Below are 21,021 nucleotides of genomic sequence, written 5' to 3' on the forward strand. Positions count from 1 at the left end.
GGGGGAGCCGAGCTGGCGCCCTTGCTTGCCATCTAGGGTAAGAAAGAAAAACCACCCTCCAAAAAAAAAAAAAAAAAAAAAAAAAGCAAACCCTGCACTCTCAGACAGGATCCTTTCTGAAGTTTTGCTCTGGGCAAGACTATAGGGTCTCTGTGAAAAGTCTTAATAACATTTGCTAATCCAAACATGTGGTGCAAATGTTTACCTACTACAGCAGCAAGTGGAAGGTCTATTGATGCTAAGTTCAGTGCTTCTTACTCTTTTTCCTCTAAATTAGCCAAACGGACTCTTCACAAATTTACACTAATCCCAATTTTAATGTTTATATTAAAGGAAAATACTAAATCTCAAATTAAGGCAAGAGAATTAGAGTGGATGAAGCATAATGAACACAGAAGATACTTAATAAACCAGTGGTTCTCAACCTTCAGCATGCACAAGAATCATGTGGGGTATTTATTTGAAATGCAGTCTCATGAACTCCCTCCTGAGATAACTGGATTCAATAAGAGTAGGATGAGGCGTAGACTCTCCATTTTAATACCACCAAGGGTTTCCGATGCTGTAGTCAACGGACATACATTGAATATCACTGTTAATACTCATTTGCTCAATGAGCAGTATGTACCAATCCTAACTACAGAAGGGCCAACTAATTATCCACAGCTCCTGCTCCTGGCATCAACATACAGAAGGTATGGGCTCCTTTTAACCTTCTCATGGTGTTACACAGTGAGTAATAATGGACCAGTTTCTTTGTCTGCATCATTGCACAACTGTACTCGATATTTTTCTGTAACATTTCTGGAGAGGGAAGGTGGAAAAAAGGTAAAAGATTTTACAAATTACAAATTTTCAGGGACTAGACTTAATCTTTTGCCTCTCCCTGACACCCAAATGTAAAGTATAAGAGACAGTAACATCTAAGGGAGATTCTATACCTAACCCATCTATTGTACTAAAAGGGCAGATGCCAATAACATGAGTAACCATAAACCTTAGATAAATTTTTGTTCTGCTCTCATCCAATTCATTGAAGTCCCCAACCTCCCACCAAAAACGAAAAACAAAACAAACTTCCAGGCAACATCCTCTACTAATCTCCTACCTAGTCTACACCCTAAACTCTCTATAGGGAAAACAGACACCCAGGATTATGATTACAGGACAGCAAATACTGAATACTGAAAACAAAACAGGAAATATTTATTGAGTGCTTAAGCTTTCCAAGGCACTGTCGAAGAATCAACTGCTTTCATTACACCCCTCCCCTTTTAAGGCCACTCAACTAATCACCACATTTATACCACTAAGACTGCATATATGTAGGTTTATAGTTTGCAAAGCATTTGACGGTTTTGTAGTGCTTTCAGGTGTATTATTTCACCTAACCTTTAGAATTTCATTCGATGTTCGCTCATCATTTAGGGCATACCTGGTATATGCCAGGCCTCCCGGTAATCCCGTCCTTGGGAATCCACAACGTAGTGAGAGTTTAGAACAATTTAAATGCAGAATGAGAGAATGACATAAACAAAAAACCCAACAAACCAAGAAAAGGCAAACGATCTAGCCAGAGGAAGCATGGGAAGGCTTCCCGGAGGAAGTGGCATTTAAATCAATGCCCGAAAGAGAACAATTTGGCACAGGAGTTGGGATGGATAGAAGCCGGAAAATATTCCAAGTTGAAGAAAAGGCCTTTGCAAAGACCTTGAGACAAGAGAAAACAAACTGCAGATAATGAGGACTTGATTTTAGGTCTTCTACGTTCTCTCCGCCTCTTTCCACAGCAACTGGAGACTTAATCGACCGCTCCTTGCATGGACTTGGGAGCTGTGTTCTTTAACTTTTCAAAACTCCTTTACATGTATCATCTTAGAAGAGTCTGCCAACACTTTGAAGCTGCAGAAATCACCCTCACTATACCACTTCGGGTTTCCGCCTACCTTGGGCGCTTCCTCAGCTCCCACCGGCTGCACACCTGAATCCAACTTACCCCCAACCTCATGCCCGAGCGCCGCCATTTTGATGGCTCACGTGATTTGCAGGGGGCGGGGACCCAGAACGCCCTGGGCGGGAAGTGGTGCTGATTTACGGCTCACGCCACTCGCTTGCAGCCCGGGCCGGCCCCCACTCAGTCAAAAGCCGCGCCCTCCATCCTGACTGTGATTGGGCGCAGAATCTAGAAATTACGGCCACTCATTTGCTTAGAAGAGGTCCAGAGGCTTGCGGGCCCGCCCCCCTCGCCAGTCGAGTATTTCCTCCTCTTGCTATTTGTCAGTCTGGCCACCGCTTCTCCCCGCGTCTTGCGGGTAAGATGGGGCGGTCCGAATTTTGGAATGTTGCTGCGCTCCTGCCTCTCCTCAGGGCAGCTCTGTTAGCTGGGAACTAGCTGCCTGTCCCTTTCAGTCATTGAGGGAACTCGCCCCTTTGACCTGGCCTGTGTGTTAAAGCTGTGCTTTTCGGGCACCTCCTCCTCAAAACCCCCAACCAGCCGCCAAGCGCCATCAGAGCAGCCCCGACTAGCCTCCTCCCCTCCCAGCCGTCTGACTCCTCTCCCCAGTCTGTAGTCCCCTCATTTCCATCCTTAAGCCCCGCTTGGAAAGAGACCGGAGAGAAATTTGCCCACTACCCACCGAGAAGACCCGCTTGTCAGCAGTGTCTCGGGGTGGGGGGCACTGCAAGGCCTGACGCTATTTTGTGAGCGTTAAATGCCCAGCAGTATCTCCCAGACCGGCAACCCCCGACCCTCCAGTCTCCATGTCTTAGAAAAGCCAAATTCGAGAGTTATATAATTTCTAGTGCTGCTGTTGCTCCTGCCTGAGGAAACACTTCATCGCGTGAAGGGTGCAGGACATTTCAGTGCTCTTCCCTAAAAGAACGGGGCTTGGGCAGGGGTGGTCAGCGGTGGCAGAGAAATGTCCTGTCTTTTCTGCAAAAGGAAGGTGGGTAGTTTGAAGAGAGATTGAGAGAAAAGGTGGATGTGAAAGCCAAGCAGCTGCACTTTCTCATTTAGGAAATCGCGGACCGTTTGCATAGCTTATGCTTACATGTCTAATACTACTACGGCGTCTCTGAAAACACCTCTGGGAGAAGGTTTGGCTTCTCTTGAAGTTTCAGTGTTTTTCCTTGCCGGATAGGGAGCTGCTTGCATGCGAAGAGATGGCATAATGTGAATGACTCCAGTGTGAAGAAATCTCCTTCGCCAACTCATCCTGCATCAAGTGCCCATTGAGTAGTACTGTCACTTTAATGTCTCCATGCCAAGGGATTGCTTTCCTTTTTTTCAATCCTCTCGGTTAATACATGGGAGGATCAGAATCAGAGGGGCATTAAGGATCAAGCCTGGGGGCTTGGAGAGCACAGAAGAAAAAAATGAAAGTGACAGCAGGCTGGATCCTGAGTTACTGAGAGGGTGAGATCTGGAACTTCTGATCAGTAAATAGAAGGGGGCCTTTTCAGTGTGTGTTCTGCCCCAGAAAACTGTTCAAACTCACCTACCTTTTTAGAGACTGGAGTCAAAGAGGTTTTTAAAAGTATTTTTTGGGAGGTGGGGGTTAAATTTTTCTCTACAGATTTGAGGATCTTTATCATCATCTTTGAATTTGACCATGTATAAAGTAATGAGACAGCTGTCTAAATTTGGTTTGTGCCTTAATTGAGTTAGTTATTGAACTTCCAAAAATGTTGCTGAGGCGGAATTTGAGTACCGTTTTTTATGTTTACAGTAATTTTCCCAGTTTTTAAAAACAGTCTAAAAATTGAAAAACTTGAAAAACTCAAAAATTACTTTTCTGTAAACTCTGGGCAGTGTATGAAGTTTAGTTGTGGGAAAAATACATCATTATTTTCTTTGTCTGACATAGAAGACTCAGCCTGGATTTCAAAACTGAACAGTGAAGTGGTTTGCAACAGTTACCTGGCTCTTGGCCTCAATCCAGTTGGATCAAACTGAGACTTGAAAAGAGATCTTGAATCCTGTGGCAGCGAAAAGACCCAAGAATGCCAGTCAAGAAGAAAGGTGGGCTATGAGGTTCCTATATAATATTTCTCCCTTTTCTTGGTTCTGGTACTTGTAATTTAAATTATTCCGTTTGAGAGTAAAGTTTTGCTTCAGTTGGGGGGAATGTTTATTGTAATACAGTTTCATTGGTACATCATTCAAGTAATATTATTTTGCTAAAGTAAAAGGAAGTAGGAGCATAGTATTTATTGATAGACATTTACAGTTTCATAAATCAGGTTGTTTATATCACCATTTGTAATAAGAATAGATTTCTTATCGCAGATTTGGAATCTTCTTTAGCTTGTTTTCTTAGCTTGTTAAAGGTTACTTTTAAGCAATCTTTAAAAAAGAAACTTGTACAGTGGAGCTCTTCCTTATGGGTTTAATGTTTATCAAGCTAATTACAGAGTTGTGAAAGATAGCAAAGTAATTTAGTTTGCACTAAACAAAATTATAGCTTTATCATGTATCTTTTGGTTAAAAAATAGATTTCTTATTTGGATTTATTTTTTTGATAAAGCACAACTTTCATGACTATTGTGCTTTTCCAGATACATGCATTATCTAATAACATGACTGGCAAGTTCCCCAAATGCGGCGAACACCTATTTTTTTCCTTTCTCCTCAACAACGTTTATTATTGGACTTGATCAAGATCTAGTGAATTCCTGAAGCATAGTTGATTATAATCCAACCTTGGGAATTCAATTTAGCTTAGATGTACTCCAGGTTAACTTAGTTCCAAAGGATTCTAGTTTGGGACTCGTTTGCCAAACCAATTTAGCAGTTTGGTGGTATTTTTGTTTTGTTTTGTTTTAATCCGATATGAAAGATGAGATCAAATGTAAAGAGTTTCTCAAGAGTTTTGAATCAACATTTATATGAACATCTTTGAACTCTGCTGCACTGGGCTAATATAGATCCAAATGTCCAGCTACATGAGTTGGTTCAATCTGAAACTAAAGCTCTGGATGAATTGTTGGGTAAAGTGAAACTTATGTCTGCATGGTGTTTAATTCTTCTACCTGTGGATTTGTTAGGGATGTTGAGAAAAATTATAATCACTGAGATGCCTTATCCAAGCTGATGTTTGTAGAGATGGACAATGTTATATAAAATTTTGGAACACCTAGAATTGTGATTTTTGCACACTGGGATTTAAGATTGGGATTGTTTCTTCTCCCTGCTGTTTCTAATAATACCAGTGACAGAAGTAAACTCTCTCTGAGATTTTGAAGCCACACCTGTCCAGACCAGACAGAATTGGTTTATCTACAACAAGAATAGTTTTGGGAATGTACCCAATAAATGATATGGCTCTTTGACTTATTTAACTTTATGTGCATTTTTATTCTTTCTACCATTGCTGTAGACAGTTTCTTTTGTATTACCTTAATTTGAACTAATAATGAAATTAAACACATTGTGTGTGTCTGTGTGTGTGTGTGTGTGTGTGTGTGTGTGTGTGTGTGTGTGTGACAGAAAGAGAGAAAGAGAGAGAGAGGAAAAGAGTGAGAGGGAGAGAGAATGGGAAGGGGGAGGCAGAGAAAAAGGGATAAAGGATAAAAAGGTATGTGGGAAGGAGGAAGAGGAAGCTCAATTGATATTCTAAGCAGGTTAATTAGGAAGCTTAGAACTTAAGGTTTCTAAACCCCATAGACTGACTTTCTTAGAAGTTCTTCCCTTCAAAAAACTGTTACAGGAATTGCTGATACATTGCTGAAATTATAATACTTTAGAAGAATTTCCTCTTCCCTTCTTTCTCTTTTTCTTTTCCTTCACCTCCATTCTTTTTTTTTTCTTCTTTTCCTTCTTCAATAATGGGTTGACTGATGGATTGAATTTGTTAAGGAATCAACAAGTTGTAATTAGCAAAACAAGTGTATATTTCTATGATACTAAAGTATATGTTATATAATTTTCTTTATAAACTGGTCTGGAGAAACAATGTATCTTGCATTTAATCTCTTAAAACTGTTATTATTATGATACCTATACTTGAATATTGTAGACAACAAGCCAAACAAGTTATTATGTGTGCATTATATTTTTCTTTTCTTTGTTTTTTCTTTTCATTATTATACTTTAAATTCTGAGATACATGTGCAGAACATGCAGGTTTGTCACATAAGTATGCATGTGCCATGGTGGTTTGCTGCACCCATCAACCTGTCATCTACATTAGGTATTTCTCCTAATGCTGTCCCTCCCCTAGTTCCCCAACCCCCGACAGGCCCCAGCGTGTGATGTTTCCTTCCCTGTGTCCATGTGTTTTCATTGTTCTGCTCCCATTTATGAGTGAGAACATGTAGTGTTTGGTTTTCTGCTCTTGTGTTAGTTTGCTGAGAATGATGGTTTCCAGCTTCATCCATGTCCCTGAAAGGACGTGAACTCATCTTTTTTATGGCTGCATACTATTCCATTGTGTATAGGTGCCATATTTTCTTTAACCAGTCTATCATTGGTGGGCATTTGGGTTGGCTCCAAGTCTTTGCTATTGTGAACAGTGCTGCAATAAACATACATGTGCTTGTGACTTTATAGTAGAATGATTTATAATCCTTTGGGTATATACCCAGTAATAGGATTACTGGGTCAAATGGTATTTCTGGTTCTAGATCCTTGAGGAATTGCCACACTGTCTTCCACAATGGGTGAACTAATTTGCACTCCCACCAGCAGTGTAAAAGCGTTCCAATTTCTTCACATACTCTCCAGCATCTGTTGTTTCCTGACTTTTTAATGATTGCCATTCTAACTGGAGTGAGGTGGTATCTCATTGTGATTTTGATTTGCATTTCTCTATACTGGTGATGATGCGCTTTTTTTTTTCATATGTTTGTTGGCCATGCATTATAATTTTCATTGGTTATGCTTACTATCTATACTCTATGTAATATAAGAACAGTATTTTAAAGTTTAACCTAGATTTATTCTGCAGGGATCACTGTCCCCTGTCACCTTGAGTCTTTTTCTCTCTTCATTGTTACATGTGGTAGACATGATGAAAGAGCTAGACTTAATGTAATTCTAAACAATAACTGTCCCCATTGAGCTGTGTTTATTCATTGTTGAACATATTCTCATTAAAGTATGAAATTTTCATAAGATGGATTTTTGTTTGGTATTTATTTAGTATATTATTTTCAAAGAGAGAGGAGATTCTTTTATTGTACCATGCAACCATGGTGGGAATTGGGAATGGGTGTGACATCTCACTAATCCCATTTCTAGGTGTTACTCTGGACTGCTCTTGGATAAGCTGAAACTACTGTATCTCAAACCCCTGTATTAACTGCTAGTTTGCTTTATGACATTACTTTGTACTTCTCTCATTCTAGTCTCTTCTTTGCATTTTTACAGATCTTAGTTTTATCAACAGAAGACTCTTCTGTTTCTCCATTAGATTTTTTTTTTCTTCAGCAGTTGCTTTTCATTCAGGATTCTCTTATTCTAGTAGTAACATGATTTGCTCCCAGGTGAGCCCTTGGGACAGTATTGGACATATTTTAATTTGCGAAAACTTAGGAACAATTCAGGATAAGTTGTATTAGTTTTCTCTGATATGATGCAAAATCATAATGTATTGTAAGGGTCTGTTTTAACAATTCTTTTGAATTGATCTGATATGATTTCCTATTGGGTTAATGTAAGAAATAAAAATTAATGATAGTTGTGTCATTTCCTGTGTTTTATAGTAGAAAGTTGCTGTTTTAAGGATAAAAATGCTTTAACAAAATTTTCTAATACAATGCAGTTTCTTTTTTAAACAGCTTTTTGTTCTCATTGTTATAAAATATGTGGAACAAATCAATGCCTTTATTACTTTGAGACAGATGTTCATTTCATTTTGGCATTTTTAAAAGTTGTCCTATTGTCTTATGAGAGTCTTTTAAACTGGTATAGAAGTCTATCTGATATTATTTATTTATAGGACCCATTATTTCCTTTGAATTCTTTTTTTGCAATGGTTCTCAGTAATATAATGGAGTATATATATAAACATACTTTTTATCATGAACTGAAAAGATAGATAAGTCATATCTTTTTTATATGTGTATGTTTTGCCATTATATCTTTTAAAGAAAGCTGAGGAATATTGTATAATTAGAATCTTTTTTTTTTTGGAGACAGAGTCTCGCTTTGTAGCCCAGGCTGGAGTGTAGTGGCGTGATCTTGACTCATTGCAACCTCTGCCTCCAGGGTTCAAGCGATTCTCCTGCCTTAGCCTCCTGAGTAGCTGGGATTACAGGCGTGTACCACCACGCCTGGCTAATTTTTGTATTTTTAGTAGAGATGGGGTTTCGCCATGTTGGCCAGGTTGGTCTTGAACTCCTGACCTCATGATCTGCCCACCTCAGCCTCCCAAAGTGCTGGGATTACTGGCGTGAGCCACTGCTCCCGGCCTTAGAATCTTAAGACAGGATATTGCCATATATCCCATAGGCACTTTTGAAACTGAGATTATTGCTTCTTGGCCTCACAATTCTTTAATTATCTCTTGTCTTTGGTTGACTGTATATGTCATAAAAGTGTCATTTCTGTTTTTCTTTTTCTTTTCCCTCTGTGAGAAAGGATCTTAAGATTCTCCTGCTAATTTTTTTTTTGCTATTCAAAGTTTTCTTCTTTCATCGTTTCCTGCACTTTATGGCTTCTTTTTTTATAGTATCTTACTAACTTACATTTGTCTTTCATTATCTGGGTATACTCTCTTTTCATCTCTAGTTTTTCTTCAGTTCTTAAAATTATTTATTTTTGAGAATCAATAAGGGGGGAAATATGTACAAGTGTATCTCAGAGATACTGTGGGTTAGGTTCCAGACCACTGAAATAAAGCATATTATCACAATGAAGCAAGCCACACAAATATTCTGGTTTCCCAATGCATATATACAATGTATTGTAAACTATGGTATATATGTACCAGGAAACCAAAATATTTGTTGTATACAGTACAGCATATACTATACTATAGTCCATTAAGTTTGCTATAGTATCATGTCTAAAAAAGTGTACAACTTTAATTAAGAACACTTTATTACTAAAAATGCTAATGATCATCTGAGCCTTTAGTGAGTAGTAATCTTTTTGCTGGTGGAAGATCTTGTTTCAGTGTTGATGGCTGCTGACTGATCAGAGTGATGATTGCTGAAGGTTGGGATGGCAAAGGCAATTTCTTAAAATAGGACAACAATGAAGTTTGCCACATAAATTGATTCTTTATTTTATAAGAAATTTCTCTGTAGCATGAGATGCTGTTTGATAGTATTTTACCCACAGTAGAACTTCTTCCAAAATTGGAATTAGTTTTCTCAAACCCTGCTGCTGATTTATCAACTAAGTGTGTGTAATATTTTAAATCCTTTGTTGTCATTTCAAGCAATGTTCACAGCATCTTCACTGGACGTAGATTCCATCTCAAGAAACCAGTTTCTTTGCTCATCCATAAGAAACAACTCCTCATTCATTCAAGTTTTATTATGAGATTGCAGCAATTTAGTCACAGCTTCAGGCTTCACTTCTAATTCTAATTCTCTTGCTCTTCCCATTTCATTTGTAGTTACTTCTTCCACTGAAGACTTGAATCCCTCAAAGTCATCCATGAAAGTTGGAATGAATGTCTTCCAATCTCCTGTTAATGTTGATATTTTGACCTCCTCCTGTGAATCAAGAATGTTCTTAATGGCATATAGAATTATGAATCCTTTCCAGGGGGTTCTCAGTTTACTTTGGCCTAATCTATTAGATAATCACTATGGCACATAGAGTCTTACAAAATGTATTTCTTTTTTTTCATGGTGAAAAGATATACATATATTTAGAATTAGCCAACTGGACTCAGTTTAGATGATCCCAATTTTGTGGGCAACATCCAAAACGTCATAATCAGGAGCCAGTCGACCATATGCCTTCTTCTGTCCATCAGGCAGAATCAGGGTGTTGACCTTGGCCACATCAATGTCATAGAGCTTCTTCATAGCCTGTTTGATCTGGTGCTTGTTGGCTTTAACATCTACAGTGAGCACAAGTGTGTTGTTGTCTTCTATCTTCTGTCTTCTCAGTGGTCACCAGAAACTTGATGATAGCATAGTAGTCAGGTTTGTTTCTCCTGGGGGTGCTCTTCCGAGGATATTTGGACTGCCTCTGGAGTTGCAGTGTCTTGGGCCGCTGAAAGGTGGGTAAATGTGTGGATCTTTTTTTTTGTGGCTGTGGACACCTTTCAACACTGCCTTCTTGCCCTTTAAAGCCTTTGCTTTGGAGGGGCAGGAGCTTCCTTCTTCACTTTTGGTGCCATCTTGTGAAAAGGACAAAATGTATTTCTTAAATAGTAAGACTGGAAAGTTGAAGTTACTCCTTGATCCATGGACTGCATTATGGATGTAGTATTCACAGGCATGAAAACTTTAATCTCCTTGCGTATCTTCACTGTAGCTTTTGGGTGACTAGGTGCATTGTCAATGCACTTAGTCAATGAACAGTAATATTTGGAAAGGAATTTTTTTTTTTTTTTCTGAACAGTAGTTCTTATCAGTGGGCTTAACATATTCAGTAAACCATGCTGTAAACAGATGTGCTGTCACTGAGGCTTTTGTTGATCCACTTTTGAAGCATAGACAGAGTAGATTTAACATAATTCTTACAGACCATAGGATTTTTGGAAGGGTAAATGAGTGTTGGCTTCAACTTAAAGTCACCAGCTGCATTTGCCTATTAGCCTCTAAGAAGAGTCAGCCTGTCCTTTGCAACTTTGAAACAAGGCATTGACTTCTCCCTTGAGTTTTCTTCTGATAAAGGCTGTTTTATCTAAATTGAAAAAGTTGTTTAATGTAGCCATTTTCATCAATTATCTCAGCTAGATTTTCTTGATAACTTGCTGTAGCTTCTTCATCAGCACTTGGGGCTTCACCTTTCACTTTTATGTTATGAAGACAACTTCTTTCCTTAAACCTTATGAACCAACCTCTGCTAGCTTCCAGCTTTTCTTCTGCAGCTTCCTCACCTCTCTCAGCCTTCGAAGAATTAAAGAGAGTTAGGGCCTTGCTCTGGATTAGACTTTGGTTTAAGGGAATTACAGCTGGTTTGATCATCTATTCAGATCCCTAAAACTTTCTCTGTATCAGCAGTAAGGCTGCATCTCTTATTATTCATGTGTTAACTAAAGTAGCCCTTTTAATTTCCTTCAAGAATTTTTCCTTTGTGTTCACATCTTGGCTATTTGGTGCAAGAGGCTTGCCTAGCTTTTGGTTTATCTCAGCTTTCAACTTGCCTTCCTCACTAAGCTTAATCGTTTCTAGCGTTGAGTGTGAGAAACGTGTAACCCTTTCTTTCGCTTGAACCCTTAGAGGCCATTGTAGAGTTGTTAACTGGCCTTACTTTAATATTGTTGTGTCTCCAGGAATAGAGGGACCTGAGGAGGGAGAGAGATGGGGCAAAGACCAGTTGGTGGAGCAGTCCAATAACACACAACATTTATAGATTAAGTTTGCTGTTTTATGTGGGTGTGATTTGTGGTGCCCCAAGACAATTACAATGAACTTCAAAGATCACTGATTACAGATCACTGTAACAGATAAAAGACTAATAAAAACTTTGAAATATTGCAAGAATTACCAAAATGTGATACAGAGACATGAAGTGAACACATCCTGTTGGAAAAATGCCAGTGATAGATTTGCTTGACACAGGGTTATCACAAACTTAATTTGTGAAAAACATATTCTTTGCAAAGTACAATAAAGCAAAGTGCAATAAAATGAACTATGCCTGTACCTGATTTTATTGAGTGGCCTTGTGTGGCTATTGTATTCCTTTTGCATATAATTTTACCAAATTTATATTTGAATTTTCATGTTTGCCATACCAGTAATATATGTAGTGGTTTTTTTTTTTTTTTTTTTTTTTGAGGTGGAGTCTTTCTCTCTTGTCCAGGCTGGAGTGCACAATCTTGGTTCACTGCAACCTCCACCTCCTGGGTTCCAGCAATTCTACTGCCTCAGCCTCTGAAATAGCTGGGATTACAGGCACCTGCCACAGACTGTTTGATCTGGTGCTTGTTGGCTTTAACATCCACAATGAACACAAGTGTGTTGTTGTCTTCTATCTTCTTTATGGCAGACTCAGTGGTCAGCGGAAACTTGATGATAGCATAGTAGTCAAGTTTGTTTCTCCTGGGGGCCCTCTTCGGAGAATGTTTGGGCTGCCTCTGGAGTCTCTTCTAAAAATACAAAATTACCCCCTCTTCTAAAAATACAAAAATTAGCACCTGGCTACTTTTTGTATTTTTAGAAGAGAGGGGGTTTCACTATGTTGGCCAGTCTGGTCTTGAACTCCTGACCTCAGGTGATCTGTCCGTCTTGGCCTCCCAAAGTGCTGGGTTTATAGGCATAAGCCACTATACAAGGCTGCAGATGTTTTTTCTGTTTTCCAAAACTTTTTTTTTTTTTCTTCTTCACACCCAGTAAAACTCAAAAGAGTTAAGCACTGAATCTTCCTAGAGAGGGATGGGAAAACATAATTTTCACACTTTTGCATTTTCTGTAAGTCAAAGTAAAATAGATAATTTACTAAGGTTTTTTTAACGTAAAATTCTCCAATTAAATAAATTAGCTGGTCTTGTTGGCATGTACCTATAGTCCCAGCTTCTTGGGAGACTGAGGCAGGAGGATCACTTGAACCCAGGAGTTTGAGGCTGGAGTGAGCTATAACTGTGCTACTGCACTTCAGCTTGGGTGTCCCATATCTTATTTATTTTAAAATAAATTCCTCAAAAGGACCATTTTGACCTTCATTGAGCTCTAGATTCTTGATATTATAAAATATTAATTAATCCAGGAGACATAAATGGAATGAATTCTGGAATGAGAGATAGAGGAATACTTTTGGTGTTTAACTACTGGTTAGGAGTATGCTATGAAGCAACAAATAGACATAGAGATAAAGTGATCTGTGAATTGATTTTTTTTTTTTTAACCTATCTATTGCTATTGGGAGAGTGTGAATCATATGCTAATGACTTGATACTAGAAATGTGTGAACTTTTAGGTTTTTGGAAAGCTGCTCAAGTGTATTTACTTAGGATAGAATGTGTGATTTCTCCCTTAGGTCTATTATTGGTTACTTTCAGGGTAGAAGAATCTACTCCATGAGATATGCACAAAACATTGGATTTTACTTATTTATTTTTAATGCTTCAACTTTTTCTTAGATTCAGTGAGTACATTGTGAAGATTTGTTACATGAGTATATTACGTGATGCTGAGGTTTTGGATACGAATGATTTTGCCATTTAGGTATCGAGCATAGTACTCAACAGGCAGTTTTTTAGCCCTTGCCCCACCAGTCCTTTGTGTAGTGTCTATTGTTCCTATCTTTATATCCATGTATACCCAATCCTTAGCTCCACTTATGAGAACATGTGGTATTTTGTTTTCTATTTCTGTGTTAATTTGCCTGGGATAAACATTGGGTTTTAAAAACATTGGATTAGGCATTCTGTTCATCCTTGCCTTTGTCAATAAATAAATTCCTCACTGTTCTATAAAATATATTTACTAAACTATAGAAATATTATACTTTCTTAAATATATATTATTTCTATATGCTTATTTCTTAATACTTGCTATGTTACCATGTCAGTGATCATAAAATATTTTTTTAATATAAGAGAGTGATTTTTTTTTTTTAATTGGGGGAAGGGGATCTATTCCCCAGCTACAATTCTTGCCCAGGAATTTATGGCAGTCAAGACACAAGTATTTCTATATCCTCAATGTAGGTTGTTTTGTCAGCAAAGGATCATGAGTTTTACCCAGTCTCTTCTGTCTGGTTGGTCATTCTGAATTCCAACTAATAAGCTTTCTGCATGGGTTCAATTTTTAATAAGCTTTCAAAGCTATTTCAAGAATTATGACCAAATCACCTTTATTATGAAACAATTCTCTTGACCTTATTTATTTTAGGATTTAAGATCAAGAGAAATGGTGTATTATAAAGTAGAAAATCCTGTGAAAATGAATTACTAAATTTAAAGTTTCAAAGATTAGGGGCAAGATTTTTATAACCCATTTCTTCAGATGACAACATTTTGCTAGCTGCTGAGGCCCTAATTTAGGGTAAATTCTGAAGCTTCTATGAGGGGCCTATCATTTTGGAGAACTGTGACATCTTTATCATTGAAAGCATGGTAATACTTGGAATAAACCTGTTAAGTTCTGTTCTGTTTGAAAATCTCTCATAGGTAGTAAGCAAGCCAAAATTCTTTTAAAAGGTAAATTGATGTATATATTTAAGGCAATGGCTCTTTATTTATTCTGTCATTTATCCATTCAACAAAGGTATATTATATGTGCCTGCTACATGCTAGGCACTGTGCCAGATGCATGTTTGAAGTAGCAAATAATGCTCGTTTTCTGCCTTTATGAATCTTAAAGTATATTAGGAAGACGGATGTGAAAACAGGGAATTTCAATGCTATATGGTGAGGTTAACACAGTTCCTCAAGGAAACAGATAAGGAACACTCAATTCCACTAGGGAAGGTGTAATATTTAAGATGAGATACAGAAGATGAATAGAAGTTTACCAGACATTGTGAGAAATGACAAGATCCTGTTTTAGATCATTACTTTTCTTACTTTTAGTCTTGAACTGTATCATCACATCCTATATTAGCATCATCAATAGCAGTGATGTGGTGGAAAAAGCCTAGAACAGTAGCCAGAAGATTTAGCTAGTAAAAGAAGGGACAAGATCAGATAATCAGTGAGCTGGACTCCATCTATAAATTTAGGTATGTTAGAAATATCCATTTATTTTCTATAACTCACTTTAGTAACTGACTAACAGACAAAATAACTAATCCTTTTTGAAGTTTTCCCTACTTCCCTCCGGTTAAGGTGGGATTCTACCTGGAATGGGAGTGTCCTGGTTGTTGATTATCTATATAAAACAGCTTACCTCTGAAATATGAGTTGTTGTGTCTAGATAGCTCTTTCTGGTCTGACAGAGATTTGATACTTCTGAGTCATGGACTTTTATTTTTTCTAGAATGTCTGTGTTTCTGTTTGCCTAGATGCATTACGATGCCATTCCTCTTGGGTCTTGCTGCCTTCCAAGCAATGTTGTCAGTAAGTAGAGCCTAGATCCCTGATTCCTTGAGATCCAAAGACTTTTCTCTGTTTTCTTCAGCTGGGAAAATTTCCTTCTATACTATGAAGGGGCTAGAAGTCCCTGTCTCTGCCTGTACCTGAGAATCTCTTTTTCATCTCTGACAAACTCTTCTTTTATTCTGAGAACTTAGGTTTTTGAAAACCAAAACTGGAATTACTTATGACTACTTTGGGAGGCTGAGGTGGACAGATCACAAGGTCAAGAGATTGAGACCATCCTGGCCAATATGGTGAAACCCCAGCTCTACTAAAAATATAAAAATTAGCTGAGCATGGTGGCACATGCCTTTAGTCCCAGCTACTCGGGAGGCTGAGGCATGAGAATCACTTGAACCCGGGAGGCGGTGGTTGCGGTGAGCTGAGATTGTGGCACTGCATGCCAACCTGGCAGCAGAGTGATACTCTGTCTCAAAAAAATAAAATTCCTTCTGTTTTTTGTCCTGGCACATACTGCCCCTGAGATAATAAAGTAGGGAACCAGTTATCTGCTGCAACGAGAAGAAACAAAATGGGAAAATTTAGGTAGAAAAAGTTTTAATATCTCAAAGTACCTATCTCCCACATGTAAAATAGAATTTACATGCCTTTTTATGATGATGCCACCAGAAGACCCTGTGAAAATCATGTAATCCTTCTGAACTTGTTTTCTTAAAAAAAAAAAAAGATTTAATGTTTTTTTCCCTTACTATATACTGTTTCTTTTTCTCATTAAATATGATAAAATATATGAACTTCACTTTTACAAAGCTAGTTAGTGATGGAATTAGGACCAGAAGCTTGTCTGATGCTTTCCTTTTTACTGTATGAGTGTGGTAGTCTTTGAACAAATGAATGGCATCTTGGTGCAGTAGAGAAGAGCCCAGGGTTGGAATCTAGTTTTTACTATCCGTTGGCTGCATTAAGAAAATCAACAGAGCTCTGGGCGAGGTGGCTCATGCCGGTAATCCCAGCACTTTGGGAGGCCAAGGCGGGTGGATCACCTGAGGCTGCGAATTTGGGACCAGCCTGATCAACATGGAGAAACCCAGTGTCTACTAAAAATACAAAATTAGCCGGGTGTGGTGGCATGTACCTGTGATCCAGCTACTCGGGAGGCTGAGGCAGGAGAATCACTTGAACCCAGGAGGCAGAGGTTGTGATGAGCCAAGATCATGCCATTGCACTTCAGCCTGGGCAACAGGAGTGAAACTCAATCTAAGAAAAAAAAAAGAAAGAAAATAAACAGATATTCAAATTTTTCCTGTTAAAAACTAAGTGTACTAATAATACCTCTTAGGATATTGTAAGAATCAAATCAAGATACCTAGACCATATAATAATTATTATTTTGTAGATAAGAAACTTCTGAAGAAATGCTTATTACCTGAATATGTTTCTTTTTTTTTGGACAGGGGGTGGGTCCAAGGAGGAGAAATGATGTTTTTAAAGTCAGAGTCTCCTTCCATCAGTGGTTTGGGTTCAGCTTCCTGGTCAGCTTCTGGAACAAGCCTGCCCAGACATGGCAATGATGCATCTGATCACAGATAGGAGATGCTGTTCTGTGTATGTGTTTTTTATTAAAACAGGTTATAACATTTCTTATTAATATTATTCCTCTTCCAAAGATGCTAATTTGTAAATCATCTGATATATACAAAATGATTGCAATCTTCAGGTCTGCTTTAAGTCTAGCCATACATATTCTCCACTATTTAAATTCTAACTTTTATTTATTTATTTAGCTGGGATTACAGGAGCCTGTCACCATGCCTGGCTAATTTTTGTATTTTTAGAGGAGTCACAGTTTTGCCATGTTGCCCAGGCTGGTCTGGAACTCCTGAGCTCAAAGTGATCCGTCTGCCTCAACCTCCCAAAGTGCCGGAATTCAAAGCGTGAGCCACATGCCCAGCCAATTTGTTATCTTCTTACTTTCTATTTATTGCTGTTTAGCCTTGCATGTTTTCTATTCTTCCCTTTTAACAAGTCTATAGAAAATTTGAAAGCATGGCTTATCTAAAAAGAGAGATATAATTCTACTGTTTTATACTATTAATAATATGTTCTTGTTTCAACTGGGAAAATAGCCTGATCAACAGGTGTTTATTGAAGTATATTAAAACAATTTTTTAAAGGGAAGGTAAAGTATAATTGCAAATAATAATTATAGAAGAAAGAAGCATTGTGATCTTTTCCTAGTAAGTCAAGTTTCAGTATGGCATAATGCTTTGTTTGGGCTTTGGCGGCAGATAGATCAGCATTTGCATTGTGGTTCCAATACTTACTGTTGTGTAGCATTGGGCAAATGTACTTTATTTTTCTCAGTCTAAAATTTCTTAATTTGTGAAAATGTATATAGTAGTATTTCTTAGGATTCTTGTGAAGATTAAATAAGGTTATTTATGCAGAATACCTAGCATTTTTCAACAAATGCTAGCTAATATTATTAGTAATAAAATGACACCTTTGCTGTATCATCTTGAACTATACATTTTTTTTTTTTTTTTTTAAAAGACGGGGTTTCACCATGTTGGTCAGGCTGGTCTTGTACTCCCAACCTCAGGTGATCCGCCGCCTTGGCCTCCAAAGTGCTTGGATTACAGGCATGAGCCACCAAGCCCGGCCTGAACTATACATTTTAATGTTAAAAATTTCTTTTTAAAAACCTGATGTGAGATTAACTTTTTTATTGCTATTCATTATTTTATTACTTTCACATGAGTACCCTTGCTTTGTAACGAGGCAATAACATTAACAATAAAAATTAAGCATATTTGAATACTTGTTAATAAAATACTTTCATTTTCTAGTCATAATGTCTAATAAGTAATGATAAAATTGTGACTATTAAATTTTGTATATATTTATTTAAAATATGAAAAAAATCGAATTGTTATTGCTTGTTTTAATGGATATATATCATACTATAGTTAATCTTTCTAAATCTAAAAAATGGTACTGTTCCCCTTCAGTTAAAAATCTTCCATGGCTTGTCATTCTACTCTTGGGTATAAGGCGAGACTTGTCAACATTGTATGTATGGCATTAACTAACTTCTCTACTCCTGTGGTACCTGGTACCTTATGATGACTTTTTTTTTTTTTTTTTTTTTGAGATGGAGTCTCACTTTGTCACCCAGGATGGAGTGCATTCGTGTGATCTCAGCTCATTGCAACCTTTGCCTCCCAGGTTCAAGCAATTCTCCTGCCTCAGCCTCCCAAGTAGCTGGGATTATAGGCACCTGCCACGACGCCGAGCTAATTTTTGTATTTTTAGTAGAGACAGGGTTTCGCCATGTTGGTCAGGTTGGTGTTGAACTCCTGACCTCAGGTGATTCACTTACCTTGGCCTCCCAAGGCAATGGGATTACAGGTGTGAGCCACCATGCCTAGCCATGATAGCATTCTTATACTCTGTTTTAATCTTTCACTTTGTTGAAATCACCTAGTTAATTATCTTTATTTTGAGACTAAAATCTCTGTGAGCGTAGACTATTGCCTATTTTGTTCAGTAGTATGTTCCCAGAATCTGGAATGTATTGAGATAGTCAATAAATACTTGACTAATGAATGAAATAACCTATCATAACCTATTTCCTCTGTTTACCAGACTTATAAATGTAGGACCATTTTTATTTCTATGTGACATATACAAATTTTTATTTTATTTATTATTATTTTTTCTTTTTTTTTGAGATGGGGTTTTACCATGTTGGCCAGGCTAGTCTCAAACTACTGACCTCAGATGATCCGCCTGCCTCGGCCTCCCAAAGTGCTGGGATTATAAGCATGAGCCACCATGCCAGGCCACAAACACAAATTACAAAAATATATTTGAAAATTTGTGATTCAACATTTAACCCTAGATTCTAAAATTCAGTGATACAATTTATGTCTGATTGGTCAAGTTTTATTTGATTTTTTTCCGCAGAAATATGCTCAGCTCCATTTCTGGAGGATTCAGGGTGGTATTATGGAGAGAACATTAAACTTGGAATCAAAAGCTTTTGTATTAAGCTCAAATCTGTTATTTAGTAGCTCTGTGATCTTGGACAAACCACTCTGAATTTCAGTTTCATGCAAAATAGATATGACTTATCACTGATGAGAATCTGATAAGATAAAGCATTTAATAGTTCTTTTTAAACTGTAAAAATGTTTAATAGATTTATGTAAAATAATTTCACTATTCTAAATGCTTTACTTTCCGAGATTTGCTCATTAAATTCACCTTTCCTCTATTATACTTTGATCTGAGTTTTCCTAATGATACTACTGTATGTTCTGTAATTCTTTATTTTTAAGCTATGGCAAATGATTTTATGTATCATCCTTTTCTTTTCTGTAAAAGTTCATTTGTTGGCACTATTGCCAATCACTGTTTTAAATTTAAATTACCTGTCCCAAATTATTTATAACTTTCTGGTGATGCTATTCTTAATCTAAGTAGAGTTGAGCCTTAATTAGCAGACACATGATTACCTATTTTTCCAATTATGTAACATTCACTATCCCTTGGTTGCATATTTCATGCAAAAATTTCTTGCTTTAAAAAGTGATTCTCCTTTCCCCGTATTTCCTCTTATGCTGGCCCTCAAGTAATCCAAATTTAGCTTCATATTTTTCGTAGACTTAGGAGTCACATGAAGGTAGACTTTAATGAAGGAAACAAGAGAATTGAGGCAATTTAGGTGAAAAATTCTCCACTTGGTTATTTGAATATCAATTAAAATATCAATCTTGACTTGCTCTCAACTTTCCTCTTTATTCACTTTATGGAGATTAGGTTAGGGATTTTTGACTTGTATGAAAATATCCTTGCCATTTATCTCATTTGTTCAATTTGTTATTTTTAGATTACCTTCCAGCTTTAATTAACCAGAAATAAGGATTTAAGTAGAGAGTTAAAGGGCATAATAGAATTGACACCAGATGATGATCATTCTCAGCAATCAAAAGAAGCATGAAAGGGCAGCCACAATTCCAGTGTGTGAAAGCCTAACTTGTCTAATAGAGACTTGATTATATATGTATGAATTTTAAAAAATATTTTAGCATTTTGTTTTATTTTACAGAGATGAGAGGCATGGTAAGCTTGGCTGGTTTAGAATACATTTAACTGTTTTGAATCAATACAGTATTTTCCCTTTAAAGTTATTCAATAAATATATGCTAAATGAGTGTGTGAAATTCCCCTTACTTATCTAATTATATTTGTAGAGTGCTTATGGGTATATTAATACATTTTTGAGAATTACTCTTTATTTAATTTTTTTATTTATAGAGACAATTATTTATTTATGTATTTATTGACAGAGTCCCTCTTTGCAGCCCAGGCTAGAGTGCAGTAACAGGATCATAGCCCAGTGAGGCCTCAAACTCCTGGGTTTAAATGATCCTCCTATCTCAGCCCTCTGAGTAGCTGGTAGTACAGACATGCAACACCCCACCAGCTAATTTTTAAATTTTGTTGTAGAGAAAGGGTTTTGCTGTGTTGCCCAGGCTGGTCTTGAAGTCCTGGCCTTCTGCAGTCTTTCCACCTAGTCCACCTGAAGTGCTGGAATCATAGATGTGAGTCACTGTGCCTGGCCGAGAATTGCCGAATTGCTCTTTAAAAGAATAAAAGACTAAAGTAATACGTACAACAATGTCACAGAAGCAAAAAAAAAAAAAAAAAAAAAAAAAAGGAAGCTATAATTGTACTAAAAAAAGAGAGAGGAAAGAAAAAGGTGTGCTCGGTACTTAGGTTTTCAAAAAAATATCCGTAGACTTTAATGAGGAAATGAAAAAGATTAAAGCTTTGGGCACTAGAGATAATCACATGATTAGAGCCCAGAGATACATTTAAGTAGAGAGGGAGGTATATAGTACAA

At 37.3% G+C, this 21,021-nt stretch overlaps 2 protein-coding genes across 12 annotated transcripts in view; one reads left to right on the forward strand and one right to left on the reverse strand.

Annotated features, from left to right (window-relative positions):
* Positions 1-2,054, reverse strand: part of TMEM126B (transmembrane protein 126B) — a 7,398-nt gene extending 5,344 nt beyond the window's left edge. Inside the window, exon 1 of one of the 3 annotated variants that reach the window (XM_032295993.1) lies at positions 1,947-2,054. In XM_032295993.1, the coding sequence (XP_032151884.1) occupies positions 1,947-2,024 (78 nt within the window). In that variant the 5' untranslated portion in view covers positions 2,025-2,054. The remainder of the gene's footprint in view (positions 1-1,946) is intronic. The other 2 variants (XM_032295995.1, XM_032295994.1) reach the window with 2 other exon arrangements.
* A 42-nt stretch (positions 2,055-2,096) lies between these two features.
* DLG2 (discs large MAGUK scaffold protein 2) overlaps positions 2,097-21,021 on the forward strand; it is a 2,183,817-nt gene continuing 2,164,892 nt past the window's right edge. For 7 of the 9 annotated variants that reach the window (XM_032295960.1, XM_032295961.1, XM_032295962.1 and 4 more), the window contains exon 1: positions 2,097-4,021. In XM_032295960.1, the coding sequence (XP_032151851.1) occupies positions 4,003-4,021 (19 nt within the window). In that variant the 5' untranslated portion in view covers positions 2,097-4,002. The remainder of the gene's footprint in view (positions 4,022-21,021) is intronic. The other 2 variants (XM_032295956.1, XM_032295957.1) reach the window with 2 other exon arrangements.

This window comes from Sapajus apella, unplaced genomic scaffold (assembly GCF_009761245.1).
Source record: "Sapajus apella isolate SASKATOON/1434 unplaced genomic scaffold, GSC_monkey_1.0 scaffold34, whole genome shotgun sequence".
Classification (NCBI taxonomy): Eukaryota; Metazoa; Chordata; class Mammalia; order Primates; family Cebidae; genus Sapajus; species Sapajus apella.